Raw genomic sequence first — 27819 nt, forward strand, 5'->3', positions numbered from 1 at the left:
GTCATTTTAAAATATTTGTAAAACGAAAACAAGTAATAAATATTTTAATATCTTAAAACACCTTTTCTACAAATATATTTCACAATTATAAATACACTAAAAAAGTGTTTAATTTTAAAATATTTAAATGTCTTATTAAAACTAAAACATTTTTTAATATATAAAAAAGATAAAGATACAGATAAACCACTTTAATATCTTTTTAACGTTTCTCTTTGTATGTAATGGGACGGTCAAATGTTCACAAAGGTAAATGGAGATAACAACTATCTTTTGCTATGCATTGTTTTATTTTGTAAGATGCAAATGTAACGTATATTATTTATTCTATTAAGTCTACGACCTATCGTTCTACACAATCACAATCACAATATCGTCATATCAATTGATAAAAAAGAAGTTACTTCTTATGATTATATCGTTTTTTACTTGGCGGCCAGCGTGCGCTTATAGTGACTAGATACGATGATATTAACGAGGATGTAGATGGTGCACGGCGTAATTCGGGTTTATCGGCGGAACCCTGAAAGAAGTGTGTGACGAGAAGGAGGAAATACGAGCACGTTTATATAGTAGGTATGTAAGTGGACGATGTGATGCTGCTCCTCAGCAGTGTGTCTGAAGTGTGCTGCGCGCCAGAGCCTTTGCGAGATGCGCGCTTATGTGGATGGAGGTTCAACGGGGGTAGATTCGGATGCTCGATTCTTGTCGGAGAACTCACGCGTGGACGAAGCGTTCCTCTCTGAATCGTAAGTATCCCTACAATCACATGAGATTCTTTTATTAATTTCAACAAGGACGACACAATGCAGCGTCTTTGAGCTGAGACTTTTTTTTCTACATAACATTTCGCATTGTATTCATGCACATTTGCATTATTTCGAATTTCTACACTTAACAAAATAATGGCGAATTTGGTTGGTCGCATTTCAATTAGTGCACATTAAAGCCATCGTACGAAAATCAACAAAAGAAAGGTGGTGTGTAATATATCACTTTTACATTTATGTTAGGTTAAATTAGTGTACAGCGGTTTTCATATACACCAGTGCACACTACTGCAGTTCAATGTTCAATCAAATTCGCTATAAGTGTTAACACCACCCCTGAGGTTTGAAAAAATCAATTTTTTTTGCTTAAGTCATTAGTTTATACTTATACAAATATAATGCAAGTTGTTCTAAAACGAAATTTGAACTGTATTGAACTATATTATATGTTTGAGCTGATTACATAAATCGTCTCAGTGTGCCTACCGAGCAGCTGTAGGCAATTCGGAGCTTCTCCATGTTCCATGGATATATGGGCCTATTTATGCATCAAAAATAAACCTTTGACTAATATAATATAAATATTGTTATTACTTGTACTAAATTAGTAAATAGTTTTTGAAGCGTCGGTTTCTGTGTTTATGCGACGCCATTAGTTTTTCTGTGTTTATGCAACAAACTTGGCTGTTTGCTATTATAATGATGGCGATAAAGATCTAATAAAAATGCAAGTCTTAAACCTCATGGTGGGCCTACTTGTCATTATTATTGCCAAAAATCGGATGCGCGGCGCGTCACACTTGCCGAGCGCAGTCTCACCCAAGAAGGAAAAGAGGCCAGAATATCATTATTAGCAACAAGAAAGGAATATGATGATGCTACAAAATTCGTGGAAGGACAGCTTATGGGACATTGCAGATTAGAGATAAATTAAAAATATTCACAAAATTTAGACACAAAACTTTATACACAAAAAATCAATTAACAAAACTTTAAACGCGTTTTCTCAAAACACAATTTTTTAAATCTGCGTGTAACGTCATTCTTACAATTTTTATTCGATTGATTTGAAATTTTGTTGCAATCTTTTGGTAATTATTCTACAAGTAGAGTACATAGGTTTTTTGAGAAATGTTGAAAATTCTTTTTTCAATTAGCATTTTTTAACACATTTTTGAGCAAAAAATGCACTTTTTTTATAAATAGCTGCCATTTCAATAAAAATTATTTAAAAAAATCCCTAAGTACTTCATTAGTTTTGAATATACAGATAATGTAGATTTTTATCATTTTGTTTCAGTACAAACCATATCGCAGAAAACTTGCACACAAAAATTCATTTTTAAGAAAAAACAATTTTGTAAATGGGCCAATACGCCTCCATTTTGTGCATAAAGGAAAATTAAAAAATATTTTTTTACTTGTCAATATATATATATATATATATGTACAGTGCGTTGCATTGATGCCTGGGGTACCGATTTTAGGGACCACGTTTCTTTTTTAGTTATTTCTACGTTCATGACCGAATGTTGCCGTCAACGATCACCACAGCATTTAATCATGAACGTAAAAATAACCAAGAAAGTGATCCCTAAAATGGATATCCCAGGCATCAATGCAACTGTACATTAAAGGCCTTTAAGTTTTTTTATACAAAGTTATTTATTTACCCGCATAAATTCCTAAACTTAGGTATCATTTTAAGTCCTCAGAGGTATAGTGTTACCCCTTAATTTTAAGATATTGAGACATTATAATTCTGTCTTTGCTTTTTAAACATTTAAAGTATTGTAATTTGAAACGGTATTTAGATTTAAAACACTAAATGTAACAAATTCAAACGTTTCAGGTACTTTTACGATGATGTAATTTTAATATCGTTTTAATTCACTTTTTACTTTTTTTCTAATTCTTAGAGTCAGAGAATAATAGAAAGTAAATTAAACGGAGATTAAAGTTAATCTATATTGATAGAAATGAACAAAATGTTCTAATAACAAATAAACCAACTTGTTTATGTTAATAACAAATTAAAATGAATAATAGACCAAATTAATGAGCGAATTTACAACTTTAATAGATTTCGAAGTTTGTTACAAAGTATTTTAAAATTCCCTTTTAAAGCTAAAATATTTTAAAACAAAGATAAGAATAAATACGCTTTAATATCTTAAATTTAAACACTTCTTGTGTAATCAAGTTGGTGAGTGTTAAGTCACAGAAGTAACAATTTATTTAATGTGACATTAAAGAAATAATATCCGTTTGTTGAAAAGATATGTTTTAGGAAAATCGATTATGCTCTTAAGGAATTTCTTTAGGTTTTCATATAATGTAAGAACTTCATCTAATTTTGAGAATAAGTTTTTAATTAATATGCAGCCATTGACAAAATTATTAGGCACCCTATTTAGTTAACAATTTTTTCAATTTATAAAGAAATACATAACATTATCTTTATAAATGTTATCATTTATTTCTTAAATAACGACATAAACTAATGTTTGCTTGGTCCACCATTGTTTTTTATAACTTATTTTTTAGCTTACGCAATTTGTTATAAAAGTTTAGAAAAAGCAAGGGCGCCTAATAATTTTGTCAATAGCTGTATAATTAAAACTTTTTTTTAATTTTTTGACCATAAAGTTCTCTTTAAATTTAAAATGTTACTTTTTAAAATAGCGTTGAATCTTACGAGAAAAAGAATTTTAATTAATTTAATTTCAATAAAAAAGGAATTTTGAAAAATTATCTTCGTAAAAAAAACATTTTAGAATTTAAAACATAAAATTTTTTTATATTATTTTTATGTGTCTAAAATGTTCATGAATCTTCTTTAAATATGACGTCATATTATTCAAAATGTGATAACAAATCTTGTTGCTTTTAAATCATCATTATAAACAATTACCTTTTTTCAGTGGATTTCAATATTATAAAAAATATTTTTAAATAATAAATTATTGCTTTTATTACTTAGACTTTGTCCATTATTTATTATTATGAAGATGGTGTAATGCCGAAAACTACTTCATTGAAAGCTATATATACATGAATGAAAAGTTCCGTGACTCTCTTTCATTTTTTTATTCTTCTTTCATTTTTTAAAGAACTTTCTTAAAATGCATCGTGTCGATCGAAGTTACATTACCAGACTCATTTGGCTCCAAAACATCATTGAGCTGATAATACTCAGTCTTGATGGATAATGGTTCTTCGTAATCTACGAAAGCAGTGTTATCAAATGCTTTGTCATCCTTAGGACGATTTTGTACCGGAGAAACAGCTGGTGGATCGGCATACGTCTAGAAAATCATTAATTTATATATTCACGTGTGTTCTGGTAGAAATAGATTTACTTTATTATTTTAAGTTAGATAGGTATTTAGCAAACAATTGGAGTCATTTTTTTATATATTTTTATATGAAAGCGAAAATGTTAAGCCAATAATTTTTAAACAATAAAAAAACGAAAAGAAGCTATAATTTGGAAAAAAATTTAATATAAATAGTGAAAATAGATAATATGCTGATGAAACTTGATTTTTAAACAATAAATAGATAACAACATTTCATTCTTCACATATACAGAAAGAATAATTTTGTGAAAATTTTAAAAATTTAACTAGATAGGTAAATGTAAAAATAATTTTGTTGTATATACGGAAAGAATAATTTTATTGCAGTATCTAAAAATTTAGATAAATATAGATCAGAAAATAATTTTACTATCAAATAATTTTTGTACTATCAAAATTATTATGTAAGACATTTAAGCTGATGATACTACTGCAAAAAGTTTTGATATTTTTAACAACCGATATTTTCAATTTATTAAAATAACTATTTAAAAAAGTATAAATCGGTAATTTGATGTAAACGCGATACTATCAAATAGATGTAATTTGATATGTCTGAATTCTATTTTATCAATATATTCAATCTTTTTCATATTATCGCATAAATTGTCGATATATTACCATAAAAATTCTTATCATATAAACATGGTAATGAATTTATTTTGACAGCTGATCCAACGGCTATCGTAACATTTTGTTATTGAATTGATATTTTGTTGAAAACATTACTTACGCATATATAATGTACAAATATGTTTCCTACAGTAATAATTTCTTAATATAAATGTCACTGCGTATTTATATGACAACCTCAATGTCAAGAGGTACCCTTGTGGTACTATGTCATATCACTATACCTGAGCACGCGAAATGTCAGCTCTGTGATTCGTAAACTTTAATTGCGAATAATTTGAAAACTATTGTACCCTCGACATTTTTGTATTTTAGGATTTTTTTCTTAGAATGTTCCAAGAAATCCGCTCTTTAAAAAGAATCCAAGCTTTTTGGAACACTCTGTATATGATAAGCTTATAGGAGCATTTGTATTATTCTCAATGTAAGAGTAAACGAAAATTTAAAAAGATTACTTAGTAGCCATCGGTGACTAATTCACAAGTTTTCGGCGTTCTATGTAGCCTTTATTTTTTATTACACATATATTTACTGAGTTCTAAATAGTATAAAAGTACATAAAATTGTAGAATTAAGAAAAATCATATTAGTATAACGTATGCGCATTATTACGTGTTGCGTAATATTCTTTTGTTTTTGCATACTACGCGTACAAAACACCGTGAAACTCCTAAAACCCCTAGAATCCCTTAGTCGAGATCCGTACTTCTAAATTATATGTATATTAGGATGAAGTATAAGGCTAATGAGAGTACCACGCGATTATTATTGTGCTAAGTAGATTTATCAGTCATAGACAAAAAATGTTTTATTCAAAAAATATTCGAACGTTTTGTCTCAACTCAATTTTGAAGTCATCATCAGTGTGAGACAAATTTCAAGTAACAATAACAATTAATTATCTGGCCATTGTCAATCCGATGCGGATGAGTCACTAACGGTTTGTCGGACACAAAGTGCAACTTTTCCACTGTATATATAGACAGAGGAGATGGTTTAATTTCCCATCAGAAGACCAGCAATGGATAACAAAACTTTTCGAAATTTGTCTTATGCTGATGATGACTCTAAAGTTGAGTCAAAATGTTCGAACATTTTTTGAATAAAAAAGTTTTTGTTTATGACAGATAAATCTGCTTTGCGCAATAATAACCGCGCGTTACTCTCATTAGCTTTATTATTTACTCCTAATTTGTTAAAACTCGAGAGTCTTTCATTTAAAGATAATTATTTTAATTACATATACATATAATAATAATAATAATATTTATTCATTACAACCCTTTGTTTATTATTTTTATATTATTCAAATAATAAAATTTTGCTCATTAGTTATAAAATCATAATTTGTTGATTTTTCAAAAAAATCAATTTTTATTACCTTCAATAATTAAACTTTTTTGGAACGATCTCATCGTATTATTTTTTTGTTAGTTTAAAGGATAAATTAAAAAAAACTAATTTTTTGCTCCACATTAAAATTTTAAAATTTGAGTTTTTTTTATTCAAACTCTCATTTTTTGTGAATTTTGGCAATACAGTTCTTTAAACAATTGTAATTACTTGAGAATAAAATATTTTTGATTCGAGTCTCGTTTATCTGAGGTATCGATTTCACATACTTTGAGTTAAAAAAACATTCTTTCCATTTAGAGGTGTAACATGACAAAGTTACAAGGAACATATGTAATCAATTAAACCTTTACCATTCTTATTTTAATTACTTTTCTTGCGACGATAGGTCTATATAGATCTATCGTCGCAAGAAAAGTAATTAAAATAAGAATGATGAGAGTTAAATTGATTTTCAGTTTTATAATATTGATGCTCACAAGCGTCTATCCTCCTACCTTCGAAAAATGTAAAATGTAAAGAATTGGTTACGATAAATATTAGCTAAGATTTGAACTTGAACTTCTCTACATTTCTGTACATCTTATAAAATCGCTCAAGAAATATTATTTAAAGCACTAAGATCCGCTGTAAGTGTTGTTGACCTCTTTTCGACTTTAGTTGTGTTAATATCTTAAAAGTAAACTTTTTTTTGTGAAATAAACACATTTGAACAAGGTACATTGACTGTAAGAAAACTTTTCTAAGATACTTTGCATACGAAACAAATTGTAATACAAACGTATTGTTAGATTGCCTTGAGTTTTACATGTTCGGTTGGTGTGGTCGTACAGGCACGTTTGTGGAACTGCCCACTCCCGATGGTTTCATACGTATGCTCCTCCAAATAGTGTCTTGTGGTCCCGCGTGGAGTAAGGGTAGCCCACATGACTCGACTGTCCTGCATGGTATCTGCCGCGCAAGGATAGAGTACCGCCTCGTTCTGGAGCCTGCCATTTTTCGTTTGCATGCCGGAAGCCGCATTTGGCATGGAGATCACCCCGCCTTTTCCGTTTCTATTGCTGTTACATTCATTTATTTCATCTCGCATTTTTCATGCGAAAAAGAATATTATATCAGAGTACTTCGCAAAACTAGACTACGCGAATTGTTGCAAGTTTTGTGCCAATATTATTTCAATATCCAGTAACGTTGCATCTCAAAGAAAGTATTTAATTTTAAGATATCAAAATGTTTTATTTTTATCTACGTTTTTTAAATTCTTAAATACGTTTTAGTTTCACAATCAAACATAGTGTTTAGATTTAAAACTATAAAGTTTTTAAAACTAAAATCTTTAACAGCTTAAATCATTTTACAATCATTTGGATATAGATTTAATTTACTTTCTGTCTTTTTCTAATTCTTAAAACTAAAAAAAGAATAGAAAGTAAGTTGAACCGACTTTAATGTTAATTTACATTGGTGCAAACAAGCATTATGTTATTTTTTTAATTTAAACACTTTTAAGAATAAATGTTTCTAAGTATTTAGAAAACAGAGACAGAAATAAAATATTTTAATGTCTTAAAAATAAACACTTCCGTTTTTTATTTAATAACATGATGTGAGAGTACAGCGTAATCTCTCATTAACTCATTGCTGATATATTTTCTTGATTTGCTTCCAACGTTGCAATTATAAGAGTCAAAAGTAAAACATTTTTATACTTTTAATGTCTCTCAAACAAATATAAAGATTATAAAAGTAAGATAACTCCGTGTGTCGCACCCAACAAAAACTTAATTTATCAAGTATAATTTATTACGTTGAACAAAAATGAATTATACCAATAAAAATTTCATATTGTCTACTATTATTTAGAAATATGCACTATTTTGTACTTATATTTGAAAAAGAAACTTTAATAAATCCTTGTATTTTCCATAACAGTGGAATGTGTTGCTACTCATGCGTGGGATATACGGCGCGTAAATAATTTACAAATAATATTTACAAATATAATATAGACTGATATAATATAACTGACAAAATGTATTTACAAAGTTTAGGAAAAAAATAAATACATGTATATAGACAAAATAAAAATAATGAGTAATAATAATGCTCATATAAAAAATTAACATGTACAGACAGCAATTGAGTACACTACTCAAAAGTTTAGAACATTATAATTTTTAGATAAAACTATGTTTTTTCTACAATTATTTTATTGAAAATATTAACACAGATATACAATAAACGTACACTATTTGAAAGGAGCTTAAGTTTAAAACAATAACAAGGTTACATATTTAGCGTTAGATAATAAAATGTCTTCTCGTAAAAGAATCCTCCTTTCTTTAATCTGACCGCCTGACATAATCTTGGCATTCTAGTAATTAATTTTTTGATAGTTTCTGCTCCGATATTTTAGCTTCCAATTAAGCTTCTTGTAGAATTTTTTAAACGCCTTACTTAGAATTGGAACACTTTTTATAAGGAGGGTCCTAGATGCGCAGAGACCCCATCGGACACCACCAATTATGTAATCTAATCTAACCCAACCAACGGAAATACTCTAGGCATCGGCCGCTATAATTAATAATGTCCAATTGGGTCTGTGCGCAACTGGGTCCTTCCCTTTTTATATACAGCTCTGTCAAGCTCTTCCCATAAGATTGAATTTAAATCTAGCGATTGAGAGGGCCAGTCTATATTTTGCAGAATCCCTTCACGTTCATTTTCTTTCAAATACTTTTTGCAAAGCTTAGAAGAATGTTTTGGGTCATTATACTGTTTTATGAATCCTTGACTTATTAATTGTAATCCTGAAGGAATTACATGATTTTCGAGAATTTCATTATTGCTTAAGAATATCATTGATTTGATGGAAATGCTCTATTTCTATCATAAAAAACATCCTCATAACCGAGGCATCTTTATGCTTTACTGTTGGCACAATACATCCTGGAAGTATGTTTTCAGCCGTAGAACGTTGAACAAAATTTCAACGTTTAGTGTTAAATACTTAAATCCAAACTTTTATTCACAGAATTTTACCCTATCCACAGAATTTTACCCTAATCATCCATTAACCAGTGTTCATATTGTTTAGCCCATTGAAGCTATTTTAACTGATTATTTTTCCGTAGCAATGCTTTTCTTGTAGCATTTCGATCGCTAAGATTAAATTGTGCCAAGTGTCTAATTGACTCTTTGCGGCTTTTATTCAATGCACTGAATTTCTGGTAAAGTTAAACATTTCTATTTTATTTATTTAAGATCTTTATACAAAGACTATTTTTTAATTAAGTTCCGATATCAGTGACCTAGTTTACACCGAGCACTTAATACGCGTACTAACTCGTAAATTTCTATTAAATTATCTTACTTTCGACGATGCATGTATACATGATACATATATTTAATTATCTCGATTTATATTGTACCAGCTTAGTATATTATTCTTTAAATTTATTGCCGAAATTAAGATAATTTAATAGAAAATTACTAGTTAGTACGTGTATCAAGTACTCGGTGTAAACTAGGCCATTGTACACCCAAGGACTTTGATTCTGTCCATGGGGAAATTTTCCCAACTGAGAAGTCACCACTTTCTACATACTCGCAGTTCATGGTTAATGAAACAACTAGAGTTTATTGGTCATTATATTAATCATGAATTGTAAGGGCCACTTTCACCAACGCCGATTAACTTAATCGTTGATTAATCTATCGGAATTGACCAATCGTATTTGTCGTTAAGTAAAAACGACAAATGTGATTGGTTAATTCCGATAGATTAATCAGCGATTAAGTTAATCTACTAACTTAATTACGCAAGAACGGAATCTGTTTTGCAATTAGAAATTTTGTACAATGATATCGGACCTTAATTAAAAAATAGCCCTCGTATATTGATTCTTTCGAATAGTAGTTATCTTCGATCTTTCTTTTTTTGTCTTGCAAACTGTTAGTCTTTAACCATTGATGCGGTTATTAGCACTTTTTTTACAAGATTTTCAGTTTTTGAGATATTTTTACTTGTAACCAAACTTTATATATAAAGAAATTATAGCACTACGGATTTCAATACTAACAATAAGCTGTTTTTGTTTTATCATTTTTATGTCACTAATTTATCGTTTATAGGCTTTCTGTCTTAACGTCTAATGCAAGACTAGATTTATTTTTCTGCCACACAAGAGTTTTAATAAAAGACAAACGAAAACAAAAAACGATCTTTGGGCGAATATATAGATAACTTGAAATAACAAAGAAAAACTATAATCAAGATGAAATAATGAAATTTGATGATTGATTTGAGATTTTTTATTTTTCTGTGAAAAGACAGTTTAACCAATTTTATTATTTAACATTAAATATATATGTAATTTTGTTGTTGTTTTAAATTTAAAATTCTGTTGTTTTAAACTTTAAACTCTACTGTACGTTTATAATGTACATTCATAAGTTTATGTTGATATTTCAATATAATAATTGTATCTGTAATAAAACATAGTTTTATCTAAAAATTATAAAGTGCACCAAACTTTTGGACGATAGTGCACTAGATGCAAGTTCTAATTTCCAATTACGAAGCGTTTGTACTACGATATAAATCCCGTACGCTAAACATGCTGTATATTCTAAACAGATGGGATATACAAGACATCAAGCAAACAAAAAATACAAGAGCTAAATACTTATATTTTACTGCATTCCGTCCTTTATTATCTTTCTACACTTACGTATCTTGAAATAAACTTTAAACCTCTTACGTTCTTTACAGTAATCGTTTGAAGAAGGTCGTGATTGCGATATATGTTAAGAAATCGATTCAACCGACAAAAATTTTGTTAATATTAACAATAAAAAACTAAAATTATAACACAATACTAACATAACCTAACAAAATTGTTGCAAGCTAATTACTCCGATTCTTTGTATTTTTTTTCTAACTTTTACAAATCTTGCGCTCCGATAAATACCGGGATTACTTCAAATTATAATCGATGCTTGTTATTTGATTATAAGTTTAAATTAGATTTACTGCTATATTATTTTGGACTAGTTTTTCTTATAAAATAAAAAATACTTACAATTTGCATTTTAGGAGCAACGTTGCGAGCACTATGCCAATAAAAATGACACCGACGCATGACGATATTAGAATCAGAAGCCAGGTATCGTCAAAGACAGTCCCTAAAAAATTTACATACACAATTTATATTCATTTAATTCAAACAAAAATAACTTTCACATTACTTAATTATCTGTACTTAAAGTTGTTATAACAGTTTAATAAAAATTAAATATATTAAAGTTTCCTTCTTTACCAACCTTGTTGGGGCATTTCTATATATTGGACTCCTTCGGAGCGCCGGTCGCAAAAGTGCTTGCAGGGACTGTCATTTAAATATGGTGGGAATGGTAGGATGTCGGAGCTCGGATAAAATTCAGAACCTTGCTGAAGAATTGCCGGGAATGGTGGTGGGGGTATGTGAAGGATGTCGGGAGGGGGTTCGAGTGTACAGTAAGCGCAAGTTGAATTCATAATTGTGTCCAATGATCTCATCTGTAAATTTGTAAAGTAAAAATGCTGAATCAAAAAATTCTGATATGATATAAAAAAGTATTAATAGAAATTAAAATTTATTGATAAATATATATCGCACATATTTTCTTAATAATTGTAAATAATTTTATGAACAAATACAAATTTGAAAAGAAACAATGAAATAAAGAATTAATTTTTAATAGTAGGATACAAACAATTGTCAATAATTATAATTATATATTAATTAAAAACTTCAGACAATCTTAATACATCAGATTTCTTTAAAATATAATTCTATTAATAGTTTTATGTGTGATTTGTTTTAAAAATTTTTATTTATTTTTTTTTATATGTATATGCACTGTGATTGTTCAAATATTTTCTGTGTTACGTGACACATAAAAGTAAAAACAACATTTTATCCTGAATTCTGATCTAAATTATAGATCATCTAAAGACAATTTTAATTATTATTTTTTATTCTCAACGTCTACAATTTAATAATTAATTCATATATTTAGATTAGACTAATCATTAAACCATATTTGGGACTTAAGTTATTTACAAAGAAACATCATTATTGTAAAATTAACACTTATATCTTTTCTGAAAATTATCAAGTTATTTTTACCAATATATAAGTCATTTTTTTTAAATAAAAAAAAAAAGTGATAAACATGCAACAAGTTTCTATAATAAAAAGTATATTAATAATAAAAATTTAATGATATATTTTTAAAAATAATATTTGTATCTAAACTTACATAAATAAATATAAAATAAGAAAATATAAATAAAAATGTATAAAAAAGTATTGTCATAAATAATGTAGTTAACTAAATAAATTAACAAATATATAAAACCTTTAAAAGTAATGAGATAACGTTAAATCTTCAGTCACTCTTTCATTCTGGTTCCTTTCCCGTCTTTTCGATTGTGTTTCCGTCTCTACACTTTCGCACCAGGCACTAATCTCACGCAAAATAAACCGAGGATGTTCAAGTAAATTCGTCCATTTTCTACGCGTCACGAATTCTACTTCGTACGAGCACAATCAAGAAGAATATGACTGAGATAAGAAATTTCACTCTTACCATTGAGCACTAGTCCCGTGTGATTCTGATAGCCGAGAGTATCGGACCAGTACAAGGCGCACGCGCGTTTTTATTGAACGTAAATGACAAACACAGCCAGTTACAGGAATGAGTTACATACGTCGAAATCCTAAATTCCAATGAAAAACTATTCTATGAATAAAGTAAGGTACCTGAGCCAAATAAGACCCAGCATTAAATAAAGCCCATTTTGTATTTATTACTTAAAAACGCGCAATACATCTAAAGTATATGCTTAGAAGATGTGTAATAGAAAATATATGTTAGAACCGGCAAACAACATATCTATTTAGCTCAATAGAAACATGTATCGTGAATGTATGTCGTTTTTATAAAAATACGTAACATGGTTTATTATTTAAGTATACATTATTTAATAATTTATTATAATATGCTATAATATATTCAACTTTCTAACTACACAAAGTAACCAATATATTTTTTAAAATAAACATATTTTTTGGAGAAAAATGTATTCAATAAGGCAATAAATAACTCATGTAGCCGGCGTTAGTGTTTGTTATAATATAAATGTGCTTAGTGATAACAATTTTCAATACTGCTAATCTTCCAGAGTTAGTATATCGTGCCCAAATGGTTTGAAATTTCTAAAAATTAAAAGATTAAAAACAAAATTGAAACTAATAATTGTGATGTTTAACAATAGATTAAAGCTTAAGAAATTTCGTTTTTGTTATTAATAATAATTTTAAAACTAACTTAAAAGAAAATGTTTGTTTTTTTTATTATTTTTGCTTTATTTTTGTGATTCAGATTTTATTATATTCATAAACATATAAGACGTAATACACAGAGTTAGAAAACTTTTTTTTATTTACAAATATTTTATACGAAAGATGTATTGTTTCTTATTTTAGTAAATTATTTGAAATAAAAACTTTATTTTTATTGAATATATTATTTCATATCCCTATAAATACAATTTTTAAAACATAAAATTAAATGAGCCTTATTCGGTTCAAGCATCTTATATCTTTAATTTCATATTTCTTTTATTTGTATTTATTACAACATTACTGTTTACGTCTTTATTTTTTAGATAAGAATTATTGTTTTCATACATATAATTATATATAAAAAATTTTTTCTTGAGAATGCATATGAAAAATCTGTGGTAGATTCAGATCATTTTAATTAGAACGATTACTAGTTTAAGACATGTTAGATTTTTCATAAGCAATTCCAGAAAAAAAATTTTCATATACACCACGCACGCACGCACGCGCGCGCGCTTTTTCCAGTCCGATTTGAAACTACTGGTTCCAAATCGAACACTTCTACTTTTATCGACTTTTAAATAGAAATTTAAAAGGTTTTAATGTATTTTTTTAAGCATTGAGTAAAATCAAGCAATTTATCGGTAAAAAATAAAAATTTTATTAAAAAAACAAGTTAATGACAGTTTGTATAACTAAACGTTTTCTGATCAGATTATAATATCGCTATTATTATATGTATAATTAGAGTTAAAATCAATAAAATTTCATTATTCTGAGTCTGATGACTCATAACAGTTTACTAATTTAACATTTCTAGAATCAAATTTGGTCGGCCGATCACTAATGCTACGATCAGGTTGCAATTGCGATAAAAAAGTGCGATTTGGACACAAGTCCTTTCGAATTTTGGAACAAATTTTACAATAAAAGTGATTACAAAATGATAAATATTTTTGAATTTTACAACTTTAATTATCTTGAATTAATTACTTTTTAAAATGTTAACACCTTTTAAAAAATAATTAACGTACAAAAATATTTAAAAAAAAATATTTTCGCACGATGGTTAAAAATATTATATATATTTGCGTCTGTTTTATGAATGTTATGATAGAGAACTGTCAAACTGCTGTCACATGTTCAGTGTCTTATAAAGTCTTTACATTATAAATGGCACACAAATCTGCTGAACCGTAATTATTTAAATTAAAAAGGAATACTGTATTCGGAATACGGTTTGATTTAAATCAGTTCCCCTTATTTAATAGTTATTTAATGTTTAATTCCCTGCCGCAAATTTACTTTAGAACACTATGAAAAAAATGTCTATAGTTCTGAATGTGTTTTTTGAAACAGGCATTGCGTACACGGAATGGGGTTCTTTTTATACGACTTTTATAATTTTTAATAAGAACATGTTCATTACTTTATTAAAAATTATAAAAGTCGTATAAAGAGAACTCCATTCTGTATATACAATGCCTGTTTCAAGAAACACATTCAGAATTATAGACATTTATTCTGTAGTGTTTTAAAGTAAATTTGCGGCAGGAAAATAACGTGCAATAAATACATTTTTTTTTAGTTTTTGAACACATCTTATTATTTTTATACCTTAATCTGTATTGATTATTTTGCATATAAGATTCCTATATTTCACTAATTACAATTACGCATTATTTTACACTTTTTGAAAATGCATCGGCGCCGACAGGATTTGAACCTAAGATGTCGGAACAGTAATACGCTAACACTGAGCTAATCGTTCACTTGTGATATCTTTAATAAAAAGTTATATTTAAAGTAAAGCTGATTTGAATAGGAAGGAACTTACGTCTTGAGTATCGCCCGAACACTCTTACTAGTTCTTAGATATTTAACCTTTGATATTTTTAATATAAACTATAATATGTACATAAATGGTAAAGTCTTAAGAATACTCCCACCACCTTCGATTTTGATGAAATTAAGCTCATTCGATGCGTTTTCGCATGATACGAATGAATCTGCCAGAAAGGTGTTGCTCTGCTTCGCAAACCGAGATATAAGCACTAAAGTTGATGACTATTAAGGCGATGCTGGACTGACAGTAGAACTCACTCGATGTCGGTACTGCAGATTGCTGTAAATTTTTCTTCGACAAACTGCTGGTCGCGCGTGAGGCAAAGAGTAAGGGAAATAAGCTAGCGCACTTTGTCAAACGCACTCATCTGTCCTTGTTTTTTTTACTTCAGCTCCTCTAATGCAAGATCTTTGAACTACAATGAACCCAATTTCTGCTCTTCGCACCAATACACGTGAAAATTACATAAACGATTTTCATACATTTATATCTTTTATACTAAAGCTTCTAAGATTATTTTGCAAGCACCGTATTGTTCTTTGATTTAATTCACACCTCGCTAGCTACTTATTTCATACACACAATGTCTAAAACTTTTATATGGGTATGTATTGTCACAAGTCGGCTGCAGAAGCCGATAATTAAACTATAATTTTTTAATCAACTTTTGTTTTTCGTATTTAATTATAGCTAGCGAAGTGTGTTTTTGTCACTACTTTAATTGTGTAAAAGGATTTTGTGATCTGTAAAGCCAATTAAGAGTTATCTGTGCACAACAATAAGCACATATAGAGACCGCGGTCCAGCATCGCCTTAAGGTTAGGTTATTTGTCATTTCGGCGTAATGTAACAAAGTAACCTGCACATTTTGAACCAATAAATGCCAAACTTTTTGTAATAAATAATCGTGTCGCAAATATCTTGCATATCCTCTTATTTTAAGAGGCTATTCCAGTTACTATAGTAGAATTTTCTATAGAGAAATTTACTTTTGATCATAATTCATATGTCTATTTTTTCATAGATAATTACATTTTATAGAGAAATATGCTTCACATAAAACTTTCTTGCTTAGAAGAAACGTTAAGAGGAATTCTCCATTTATAATATAAGTAGAATATTCTTTTTGGATGTTCCATATTTATAATTGTATGCATTTTGAAATCATCATTTCCCCATATAGAAGCACATTAATCTATAATAAGCAAATCACGATATCAAAATATTTACAATTATAAATACGGAATCCCACGTTTAAATCCTATATTGATGAACGTGGGTAATTTGGCTGAATTATCCACATTCACCAACTATAAGATTTGAATGATTTCATATTTACTATATGTATTTTGAAATCAACATTCCCATATAAAAACATATATTAATCTATAATAAGCAAATCGCTGTAGGTGTGTTCGAGTGGAAGGTAAGGCATATACACTAGCAATCTTACAAGCACATATTAGTCTTTATTAATGCTGATAATATATAAGAAGAATCTTTATGAATATACGTGACTCTAAGCGTCGTATGCGGCTTCGCTAGTTCTGCTGCGCGTGCGTGAACGTCTATGCAAGTAAGTTCATACCGCGTGACTCGATATACCACATTTCCTCCCCCCTTATTTTGAACCGTATTCCTTTTGGGTGCCCCTGGCCTTGTACTCGAGACGATCCGGCGGCTTCCTTGTTCTCTGAGGTCTGCCACATGATGGAGTATTCTCATTTCTGTTCTGTCCTGGATGTTCTCGTGAATTCGATTGCTCTGACTCTGAAGAACCTGCTCCTTCCTCTGCTGTTTCAGGTCTTTCTTCTTCGTTTCCCTCTGGAGATGTAGAATCTGAATCTGGCTCTTTTTTTATAAGTCTTCTTGACAAAGCATCATTCTCTGGAGCTTTCTCAAAATTAAGTTGAAGCGGCATGGCATTATACATCTGATCTACATGACGCTTGTAGTGTTGATCTCCGACTCGAACCAAATACGTGACTGGACCCAAAGCTTTAATAATAGTTCCTAGCGACCATTTAGCTTTATTTCTTGAAAATGTACGAACCCATACTTCTTCTCCTTTCTCAAATTTTCGATTCTTGACGCGAGTATTATAACTTTTTTCTTGTCTTGCTTGAGCAGCCGCTACTGTTTTGAATACGTCTGGTTTAACTAAGTCCAGTAAACTTCTAGGTCTTCGTCCTATAAGTAACTCCGTTGGCGATGCTCCTGTCGTCGAATGTGGCGTGCAACGATAATTAAATAAAAATCGTTGAATCCGATACGTTAAATCTCCTTCTGAATTATGTACTGCTTTTTTGAATGTCTGTACAAAGCGTTCTGCCTCTCCGTTAGTACGAGGGTGATATACAGAACTTGTTGTATGTCTAATTCCGTTGTTCTTGCAAAATCTTTGAAACTCAGCTGATATAAACTGTCTGCCATTATCTGACACTATTTGTTCCGGAATACCGAATCTCACAAAACTGTCTCTTAGCTTTTCTATCACCTTTTTACTTGTGGTATCTGTTTTCATATCATATACTTCCGGCCATTTCGTATGTGCGTCCATGATGATTAAAAACATTCTGTTTTGTAACGGTCCAGCTAAATCAATGTGAAGCCTCTGCCAAGGTTTCTCTGGAAATTGCCATGGATGCAAAGGAGCACTTGGAGGGTCAGGCCTATTTGAACAACAATTGGTACAACTTCTTGCTAATTCTTCTATCTCCTTGTCCATATTTGGCCACCATATGAACTGTCTTGCTAATGCCTTCATCCTCACTATTCCTGCATGTGTTTCGTGGAGATTCTTGAGTAACTTTTCTCTTAATACTTTAGGTATGATTACTCGAAGTCCCCAAATTATTATTCCTTGATGAGTAGTTAATTCTTCTCGTTTCTTGAAGTAACTCTGTAGTTCCTCCTCTTCTTTTTCTATTGCTCCTGGCCATTTATTGTTTATGAAAGATAGAACCTTGGATAATACCTTGTCTCTTGCTGTAGCAATTCGTATTTCCTTATACGTTATTGGCAATTTTTCCATGTTCTCTTCTGCGATTAAATTTACTTCTTTTGCTTCCTCTTCTTCTCCTAATGTATTTTTGTCTGGAAAGCGTGATAGTATGTCAGCGTTGCCATGTTCATGTGTCGATCTATATTCAATGTCGTATTGAAATTGTGACATGTATATACTCCAACGATGAAGTCGTGCTGCTGCATATGGCTGTAATGTTGTCTTCGGATTGAAGATGTGTACCAGTGGTTTGTGATCAGTTACCAAAATAAATTGTCGACCACACAAATATCGGTAAAATTTCTTCAAAGCGTGAATTATGGCAAGTCCTTCTTTCTCTATTTGTGAGTAATTTTTCTCCGCTGCTGAGAGTACTCGTGATGTGAATGCTATTGGCTTTTCAATTGTCTTCCCTCCTTCTTGAATTCTATGGAACAGTACACTGCCTATTCCAATTGATGATGCATCACAACTGATTCCAATGGGAAGATCTGGATTGTAATTCATTAGCATCGGGGCGCTAACGAGAGTGCTTTTTACACGATTGAAAGCTGATTCACATTTGCTTGTCCAGTTCCATTTTTCGTTTACCCGTGTAAGTCTATAGAGAGGTTCACATATATCTGCAAAATTAGGAACAAACTTATTATAAAAATTTACCAGTCCTAAGAATGATTTTAATTCTGTGACATTTTGTGGACGTTGTATAATCTCCATTGCCGACACTTTATTTGGATCTGTGTGGATACCTCTTTTTGAAAGAATATGCCCTAGAAATTCTACGTGTGATTTTCCAAATTCACATTTCTCCTTTGTTACATAATAATTACATTCACGCATCCTTTTAAAAATCTTCCGCAAATTTTGAAGATGTTCTCTTTCATTTGTGTCACCTAGGATCGTGTCATCGATATAAGTACCTGTACGCTGAATACCTTGTAGCATCTTGTCTGAGAATTCTTGAAAGATAGCAGGTGACGATGATATCCCTTGTGGAAGGACGTTGTAACGGTACAGTCCTCTATGAGTGTTTACTACTAAACATTTCTTGCACTCCTCTTCTACTTCCATTTGATGATATGCGTTGCTGCCATCCAATTTTGAGTATATAGAACTGCCACCTACTGTATTGAAAATTTGCTCTGGTCTGGCAATTGGATATTGAGTGATATGGAGTTGTGCATTCACTGTATTTTTAAAGTCTCCTGTGATTCTTACTCGTCCATTAGGCTTTGGTACTACAACCAAAGGTGATGCCCACTCACTGTGATCTACTCGTTCAATTATTCCAGACTTTTCCATACGGTCTAGTTCTTGATCTACTTTCTCCTGGATTGCGTACGGAATAGGGCGAGATTTCATGAATTTGGGTGTCGCATCATCCTTAAGAACTATTTTTGCTTTAAATTTTTTTATGCGTCCCCTTGGTTCCTCAAATATGTCTGAAAACTCTTTAAGAATGCCTTCTAGCGTTAAATTTTCTTGGATTTTGTTACATTGTGCGGCTATATCTGCCCAATCTATTTTAATTTTACGCAATAAATCTCTTCCAAATAGTGATGAACCATGTGTCACAGGAAATACATGTTCGATTGTTTCATTGTTGTACTTTACCTTACAATTTAGCTCACCTATTGCATGGAAAATTTCATTTGTGTACGTCTTGAATTGTAGCGTTGACTTTGATAAAGTAGGTTTCCCTAGGGTTTTCCAAAATTCTTTTGAAACCATGCTTCTTTCACAGCCTGTGTCTATCTCCATCTGATGAGGAATGCCGTTGATCTTCAAAGTTATCCAAATTTTCTTTTTCTCCATTTGATTTGTTGATAAAACTTCTGTTGCTCTAATATCCACCATATTACTCTGACTAGCCTGTGGTTTCTTCGACTGTGGATAGTACTGTTTTTGTCCGCTACTCCTACATTTAAAAGATAAGTGACCAAATTTTCCGCATGCATAACATTTTGTTTCTTTATGAGGACAATTTTTTATACCATTGTGATCTGTAGAACCGCATCTTTGACATTCTTTCTTATACTTTTGATTATATGTAGGTTTTCCTCCTCCTTTATACTGTGAATTATTTTTTGAAATATTTGATTGTTTACCTGGTATATTCTTTGTTACTTTATTTACTTCTTCTTTTTGTTGAGCGTTTGTATTTCCTCGGACTAGTGACAGACTTTGTTCTGAGAGCTCCTGCGCTGTAGCTAATGCGACCACGTCTTCCAGTGTAACTTCATCTGGTTTCGTGAAGAGCTGTTTTTGTGCTACTTCACTGCGTAAGCCGAATACAAACTGATCTCTTAACCGAATGTTGAGATCGTTATCAAACTTACAATTTGCCGCTAAGCGTCTTAATTCTGCTAGAAATTGAGCCACCGATTCTCCTTGATTTTGTTTCCTACCCATGAAGCGATATCTTTCTGCTAGTGCTTTTGGGGGTGGTTTGTAGTGTATCTTGAGAATTGTGATTAATTCGTCAAGTGTCTTGTCTTCCGGTTGAGCTGGAGAGAGCAAAGACATTAATGTTCCTACTACTGACAAACCTAACGTGGACAGTAAGGTTGCTACACATCGTCTCGACATGAGTATTTTTGTTTCATCTGCTTCTTCTGGTACTATTGGCGTGTATTCCATATTATTCGCTAATAGAAATGCCTTAAAAGTACGTGTCCATACCTCTATATCATCTATTGCCGGATCAAAAGGTTTCAAATTGCCTACCGTCGTCATTCTGTGATGATTCTAACCTCACTCTTTTCTTGATAGAATTATTCGTCTCGTTCAGTTTTCTCCTCGTCGCCAAATATGTTGTGTTCGAGTGGAAGGTAAGGCATATACACTAGCAATCTTACAAGCACATATTAGTCTTTATTAATGCTGATAATATATAAGAAGAATCTTTATGAATATACGTGACTCTAAGCGTCGTATGCGGCTTCGCTAGTTCTGCTGCGCGTGCGTGAACGTCTATGCAAGTAAGTTCATACCGCAACATTCCCATATAAAAACATATATTAATCTATAATAAGCAAATCGCTGTAGGAATGACGGTGTCACTTATAGAGACATATACACGCTGCATTGTAAAATGCTCATAAAAACTTATTGACTATGGAAAATCACAATTGATACCGATAAATTCTGTGTAGTGAAAAAACTATTAAAGTGAAAAGCTATTCAATTTTATTTAGACACATAAATACTATATATGTCAATTGCTGCCTGCGATATAAAATCTGTACAAAATTATAGCTTTCCACATAGCACGTAATATTGCAGTAATATTACAGCAATATTACTTTTTCATTGCAATATTACAACAAAATATACCAGAAATATTACTGAAATACTGTGATATCAAAATGTCCGCAAAAACGCATCACAGTAATATTACTGCGATATTATACAATATTTTTGTAATGTTTATGTGATATTTATATAATGTTGCAAGGAATTAAATAAATAAGTTATTTTAATGATTCTTTTTATTTTTATTGTTATTCTTAACATTATTTTAAAATTTTTTACATGTAATATTAAACATAAAAAAAATAACATTAATATAATTAAATAAAACAATAAGTAATATTGTTACGAACTAAAAAGTTATAAACTGTTTACCAATAGTGTAATTTTTTTCGAACACACTACAGTTTAAGGGATAAACTAAGTAAATATTTAAACTAATAATAAAGTTAATTAAATTTTTTTTTAACTTTTACTTTTATTCTCGAAAGCGCAAGGGCATTATTATTTTATTTTTAAATTGATTTTTTTCATAGGATACCGAAATTACCAAGAATATTAAGGGTACTGAAAATATTGAAATTAATCGAAGAGATAGTGACGTTGCATTAATAAGACATAATAGAAACGTCATTTGACATTACCTTGTTCTTTATGATTAAATATTGCAACAATATATTGCAACGATACCACTGGAATATTTCAATATTATTATCAATGTGTAATATATCAGCAATATTTCTGTGATATTTCACAGTAATGTGTAATATTTCTGTGATATCAATGCAATATTATGTGCTATATGGGTAACTATACGAAATGTTCACAGATTTTATAGTTTTTATATAGTTTTCTACAGTAAATTTGCGGCAGGGTTATTATAATATTTATTTAACATTTAAACTATTCATTTTCCAATTATTATATTTATTTTAAAATTTATTTATAAAACGTTTAAATTTTAATTTGTCTTTGACATATTTTCCTAGCTATTTTAAAATTTGGTTATTGTTTGCTAACGTTTCTAGTACTTTTCAATCAAATTATAATTTTATTCTCAACATTATGTTGTAAGACCAATCTATAATTCTCAAAAAATCGTTTTTTTTTTTTTGCTTAAATGATGCTTTAAGATCTTACAAATAAGAGACAAAAGGTCTAAAGCGAGGAAAAATTCCCAAGTGTCATTTTTGGAAGTTTAAAGCGTCGTACTTTTCGATAAGATTTGAAGCGTTTGCGAAAGGATCTTTTTGAAAGTAATTAAGGGAGTACAAAGGTTATTCAATAATTAAAGAGACAAATTGGTTTGGAGAAAAAACCGTTTATTTTTACAAAGCAAAACTTTTCCTACTTTTTAACATAATTCCCACCAACATTTATGCATTTGTCCCAACGGGTTACTAGCTTTTTTATACCGGCTGCAAAGAACTCTTTGTCTTGGTGTTTAAGTCAATTTCCCACAAATTTTTTGACATCTTTGTTATCTTGGAACTTTTTCCCACGTAATGCTTCCTTCAATGGACCAAACAAATAGAAATCATATTCGAGTTTTAAGTGAGGGAGTTGAAACTGGAACTGACCTGCCAGAACGGTGTTTGTCAGTCACTGAGTCACAACCATTTTTGAACTGTTCTACCTGCTTGTAAAAATTTCCACGGTTCATACAACGTTCTCTATACACTTTAGTCATTCTAGAGTATATATTAGCTGGTTTTTCACTTTCAGCAAGTAAAAAACGTTTCACAAATCACAGAACGTTGTTCAAACATGAGGAATTTTTAAGTGAATTCGCCATTGTTAAACTTAATTTTGAGGTTATAAACACAGCAATGTTGATCTATCAGCTTATCAACGCTCATCCTAGTAATGCTAACTTAAAGTCCTAAAAGTACCAAATTTGTCTTACCAATCGTTTTTTCTCCAGACCAATTTGTCTCTTTAATTATTGAATGACCCTTGTACATACGGTTAAGTTTGGATAAAGATTTCTTGGCTTCCTAGTAAATGTATAAATGGCACTAGTAGTATATAAGAGCAAATATGTTAGTATCGGGTCAGTATGGCCGTTGAAACAGTACAATTTACACGATATTTTTGTTTCTTTTATATTTTTTAGATAAAAAATGTGTATATTGATCATTGCTTTAAAAGATTAGTGATTACTTGTACAATGAATGGAACAGTACCGCATAGTCGTAAAGGTACGAAAGATACTAGTGGAAATAAGAAAAGGCCGAAGATATTAGACAGGTGACCGTTGAATTAATTTGAAATGGAGGCACCGGCGGAAAGCGTCGGTACTTTTGCTAAGAAATTAAAGAAATCTCAAGAATCATATGACGAAATCAAAGTGAATGAAACTTTCGGCTATCATTTACTAAATTTTATTGCGGTTTTTACTGCTGTAATGTATTCAAGGTTCGTGATAATAATCAAGAGTGTCTTCTAGTCTAAGAACTTTATTTTGGAGCACAGGAATGTGTATTCGCAACGACGAATAGAATCGGTCTGGCTGCGCACTCGAGCTGTCGCACTTGCGCGCTTAGCCGATCAGACATTCCCTCACCACAACTACATCAAGGACATCACAATTTTTCTCCTTTTTACAGGAATGCCGCAACTTATCTAATTCAATTATTAATAGCGTTTTGTTTGTTTAGTAATCGCAGTGAGCGTCAACGCACGGTTGTCGGAACCGCGGTTTTGATCATATATCTGATCTACGTGATGCTTCCACGTAGCGTTATCAGCAATGTGCACTTCGAAGGTAGAGGGTGTTAATTGTTTTGTTATTTCTCCTACAACTCTCTTGTTCCTGATTACCCCGTAATTATCAACCATAACAGTATCGCTTTTCGCAAATGTTTTGTTTCAAAATGTGGTCTCTACGTGCTGCGATTTGCGCACTCTGATTTTTTATTACCGTATTTTTTAGACAAGGGCGCAGTAGATTGAAACACATTCGTAATTTACGCTTGTACAATAGCCACGCTGGGCTTTTCCCGGTAGTACAATGGTCGACCATTCGGTAGTCCCATAAAAACAAATTGATTGCGTCATCTAATGCTTCTCCCCCTTTTACAATTTTTGTTACCTCATTTTTAAAAGTTCCCACAAAATTTTCAGCCGTTCCATTAGTAACGAGATGATATGCGGGTGAGAAACTTTACTTGACGCCGATGAGTTGCTTTAAAAATCCTGTGAATTCGGCGCTTGTGAATTGCTTACCGTTGTCTGTCATGACTAGTGTTTCCACTAGAGTGGTCTGAAATTTCCCTTTTCCTCCTCCTAAATTTTCCTTTTTTTCCTAAATTCTATCTTGAATTTTCTTCGTATTTTCCTTTACATAAAAAAATGTTCCCAGAGTTTATTATTTAAAAGTAGCTTACGTCTAAATTCTTTATTTTAATAAAAAAATTTTTGAAATTATATTTAAATCATTTATTTTGATTCTTTATAATTGTTTATACTTTTTTTATATTTTAATGTTATCCTCAGGCCTCAGGTTAAACTTAGGTTAATGCTTTTAATCCAGAAAAAGAAAATAGGTTATTTCTACTTTCAATTAAATTAATTAAAAATGTATTTTTAATAATAAAAAGAAGAAATGAGGAAAATAAATAAACATCTTTTAAAAATAAAAATTCATCAATTCTTTAATGTTTGATTGCAAAACAAAACAAAACTTAATGTTTATTTTATTAAATTAAAACATAAAAGTATGTTTTATTTTTAATATAATAAGGGAATGTAGGGTAAAGTGGTACATGGGGTGAAGTGAGACAATGCTACTATGAGATATACGTAATGAAATTTCAAAGCAACTAACAGCTGTCATTTATTGTATGTACATACGTCAAGCCAAACATTTTAGATTAGTCTTTGGCAAACGTGCACGCACATTTATTTGTTGCTTTGTCATAACAACTACAATTTTTTTAAAAAAAAGTTTTTTTCGACATTTACGAAGTTTTTACTTTCATTAGTCTTTCCCACAATTTGAAGAAGGTAAATATATCCAAAGTTCTCGTTTGTTGTTTAGTTTTGTGATTGCAAAGAGTTTTTTTATACAAAGCTAACATATTTTTGATGATACGCGTCATAATTTCAAAACATTGGATTTGGGCTGAAGTAGGACATTTTTTGTGGGATAAAGTGGACGCGCCATTGAAGCTAAAGGTCACGTGCATGCTAACCACAGCGCATGCTGAAGTCGCTACATATCGTCGATGACAGGTATCCTAACTTCAATAGTCGTCAACTTTGGTGCTTGATACCTCGATTTGCAATTACTTATTATTGATATATTTTTATTCTCTAATTATTAAAGGGGGATTCCGTTTTTTTTTTACCAAAAACGTAGCATAATTTAGAAATTTTTTTTCCGAAACTAACTATTTATTTAATTAGAAATTTGCACCATGTTTTTATCCATCTTTTAAGAACGTACAGTTTTTTTGTTAATTTTTAATTATAAATATAGAAGCTACATATGATTAAATATAACGCTGCGCAAAATTCTTCATGTACTGGCGTGCACGATATTGATCTTCCAGGTAATCTGAAACAAAAAAAAATGAAATGGCGTTTTACTTTATACACTTGTAGTTTCAGTTTAATGAATCAGAATTAAAAATTAAAAATGATTGCAAAAGTTATTAAGTTTTTAAATCAAAACTATAGTTTTTACTACTCAAATTCGTCCATTTTTATTATGTAAAAAAAAACTATATAACTTATCAATATTCTGATTCATTAAACGATAAGATAGTATTTGCTGAACATGCAGGCTAAATTTAAAGGTAATCGGTTCAATAGTTACAAAAATATTCTGCACACTATCCGCAAAAATGTTGTTTCGAGAAAACAGCGTTTAAAGTTTTAGGTTTAGTTTATATAAGTATATCTGTACGAAAATGTGTATCGTATGCGTGAGTGCGAGTAGTTGCTTCGGCTAGATAATTGTATTGCCTCACCAACGGGAAGTATGACGGGAGTTCTACGTAACACATGCAGTAGATTAAAATTTTAAGTTTTATTGTAACAGTGCCGAGTAGATCGATTTACAAATGGTTCGTTACGTTCGCTCGCATATTGTTGAAAGCCCAGATGTTAACGGTTTGAAGTTTGGAGCAGGAGTAAAGTGAAGAAATTATCGAGAGCCATCACCGGCTCACCTCCCTACGCATCTTTATTCTTGGAACACACCGAATTTCCCCGAAACAAGGCAAAGAAAGGGAAAAGTGGGATCACCGCGATTGATGCCCAGCGCAAGGCGTTATACCGTTCGATTACGTAATGAACAATATCAAGTACATGACTTTCTATTACTCAATTATTCCAGGGCCATACAGTAGTCCTTCCTCTTCTTCGTAGAATTGGTTTTGAGCCATTTGTTTGCTTCAACACTTTGTTCGAGTTTCTTTTAGAGCCTCGACGCTTCGTCGCACTGATCTTTCAAGCCGGTATTGATCTCGCTCTTTGGAATATATTGTTACGCTTGATATTAGCGGTCCGTATCGATATTGGATTAACGATCGGTTACCGTCTTCTGTCTTTGTTTTTGATTTCTCGTTCTGTAAACAAACTAACATTCTAATTAAAAAAACCGTAATTTATTAAGTCTGACTATTTATTTATTGAGTGCACGTGAGTTCCGTCGTGTGCGAGAGCAAGAGTACTAACTGTCCTGTCCGGACATAACATTTTGGGGGTTCGTCCGGGATCGAAAGAGCGAAACGAGCTATCTTTTCGTCAGCGTGCGAACGAGCTTCGAGCCATGGCTTTTACACATATTCCACGGAGTCCACGGAGGGGTTTCTCAGCAATGACTAAACAATCTCTCTCAGACGATGAGCGTCTATGCACGCGGTCTTCGGGTGATGCCGTCGAGCGTACGGAAGATGCCGTCGAGTGACCAAACGCACGGTCTTCGGGAGATGTCGTCGCGCGGACTACGGAAAATACGGAAACGATAGGTATCGCGGAGTTGTTGCGAGCTGCGTTGGAGGAGCTTTGCACAATGAAGGAGGAACGTCTTTGGACGGCACAGCTAAGTTCTTCCAAAAATGTTTATTTTCGTGCGGGAGGTTCTGCTTTGAATGTTAGAGACGCGTTGCGAGGAGTCTTCCGTTGGATGGTCGAGGCGTGTTGCGTCCACGTTGCTTGTGCGCGAGAAGTTTTGCGTTGGACGAACGGGGAAACG

General features: G+C 31.2%; 2 protein-coding genes across 4 annotated transcripts; both read right to left on the minus strand.

The window, feature by feature from the left end:
• Positions 1–267: 267 nt before the first annotated feature.
• LOC105198738 lies at positions 268–12834 on the minus strand. Of its 3 annotated transcripts, none has more exons than XM_011165573.3 (6): positions 12755–12834; positions 11444–11678; positions 11203–11305; positions 6927–7179; positions 3925–4078; positions 268–759 (listed from the first exon to the last, which is right to left on the minus strand). In XM_011165573.3, the coding sequence occupies exons 1-6, from the start codon at positions 12755–12757 to the stop codon at positions 566–568; spliced, it is 942 nt and encodes a 313-aa protein (XP_011163875.1). In that variant the 5' UTR covers positions 12758–12834; the 3' UTR covers positions 268–565. The 3 variants fall into 3 exon arrangements, with proteins under 3 accessions (XP_011163875.1, XP_011163872.1, XP_011163873.1); XM_011165570.3 differs by having other exon boundaries at positions 6915–7179; XM_011165571.3 differs by having other exon boundaries at positions 6915–7179; positions 12524–12788.
• Positions 12835–16979: 4145 nt separating this feature from the next.
• On the minus strand, positions 16980–21098 carry LOC120357489 (uncharacterized protein K02A2.6-like). The gene has a single exon (XM_039447978.1). It carries the CDS (start codon positions 21096–21098, stop codon positions 16980–16982), a length of 4119 nt encoding a protein of 1372 aa, XP_039303912.1.
• Between the last annotated feature and the right edge of the window lie 6721 nt (positions 21099–27819).

Source organism: Solenopsis invicta, chromosome 4, assembly GCF_016802725.1.
Source record: "Solenopsis invicta isolate M01_SB chromosome 4, UNIL_Sinv_3.0, whole genome shotgun sequence".
Classification (NCBI taxonomy): domain Eukaryota; kingdom Metazoa; phylum Arthropoda; class Insecta; order Hymenoptera; family Formicidae; genus Solenopsis; species Solenopsis invicta.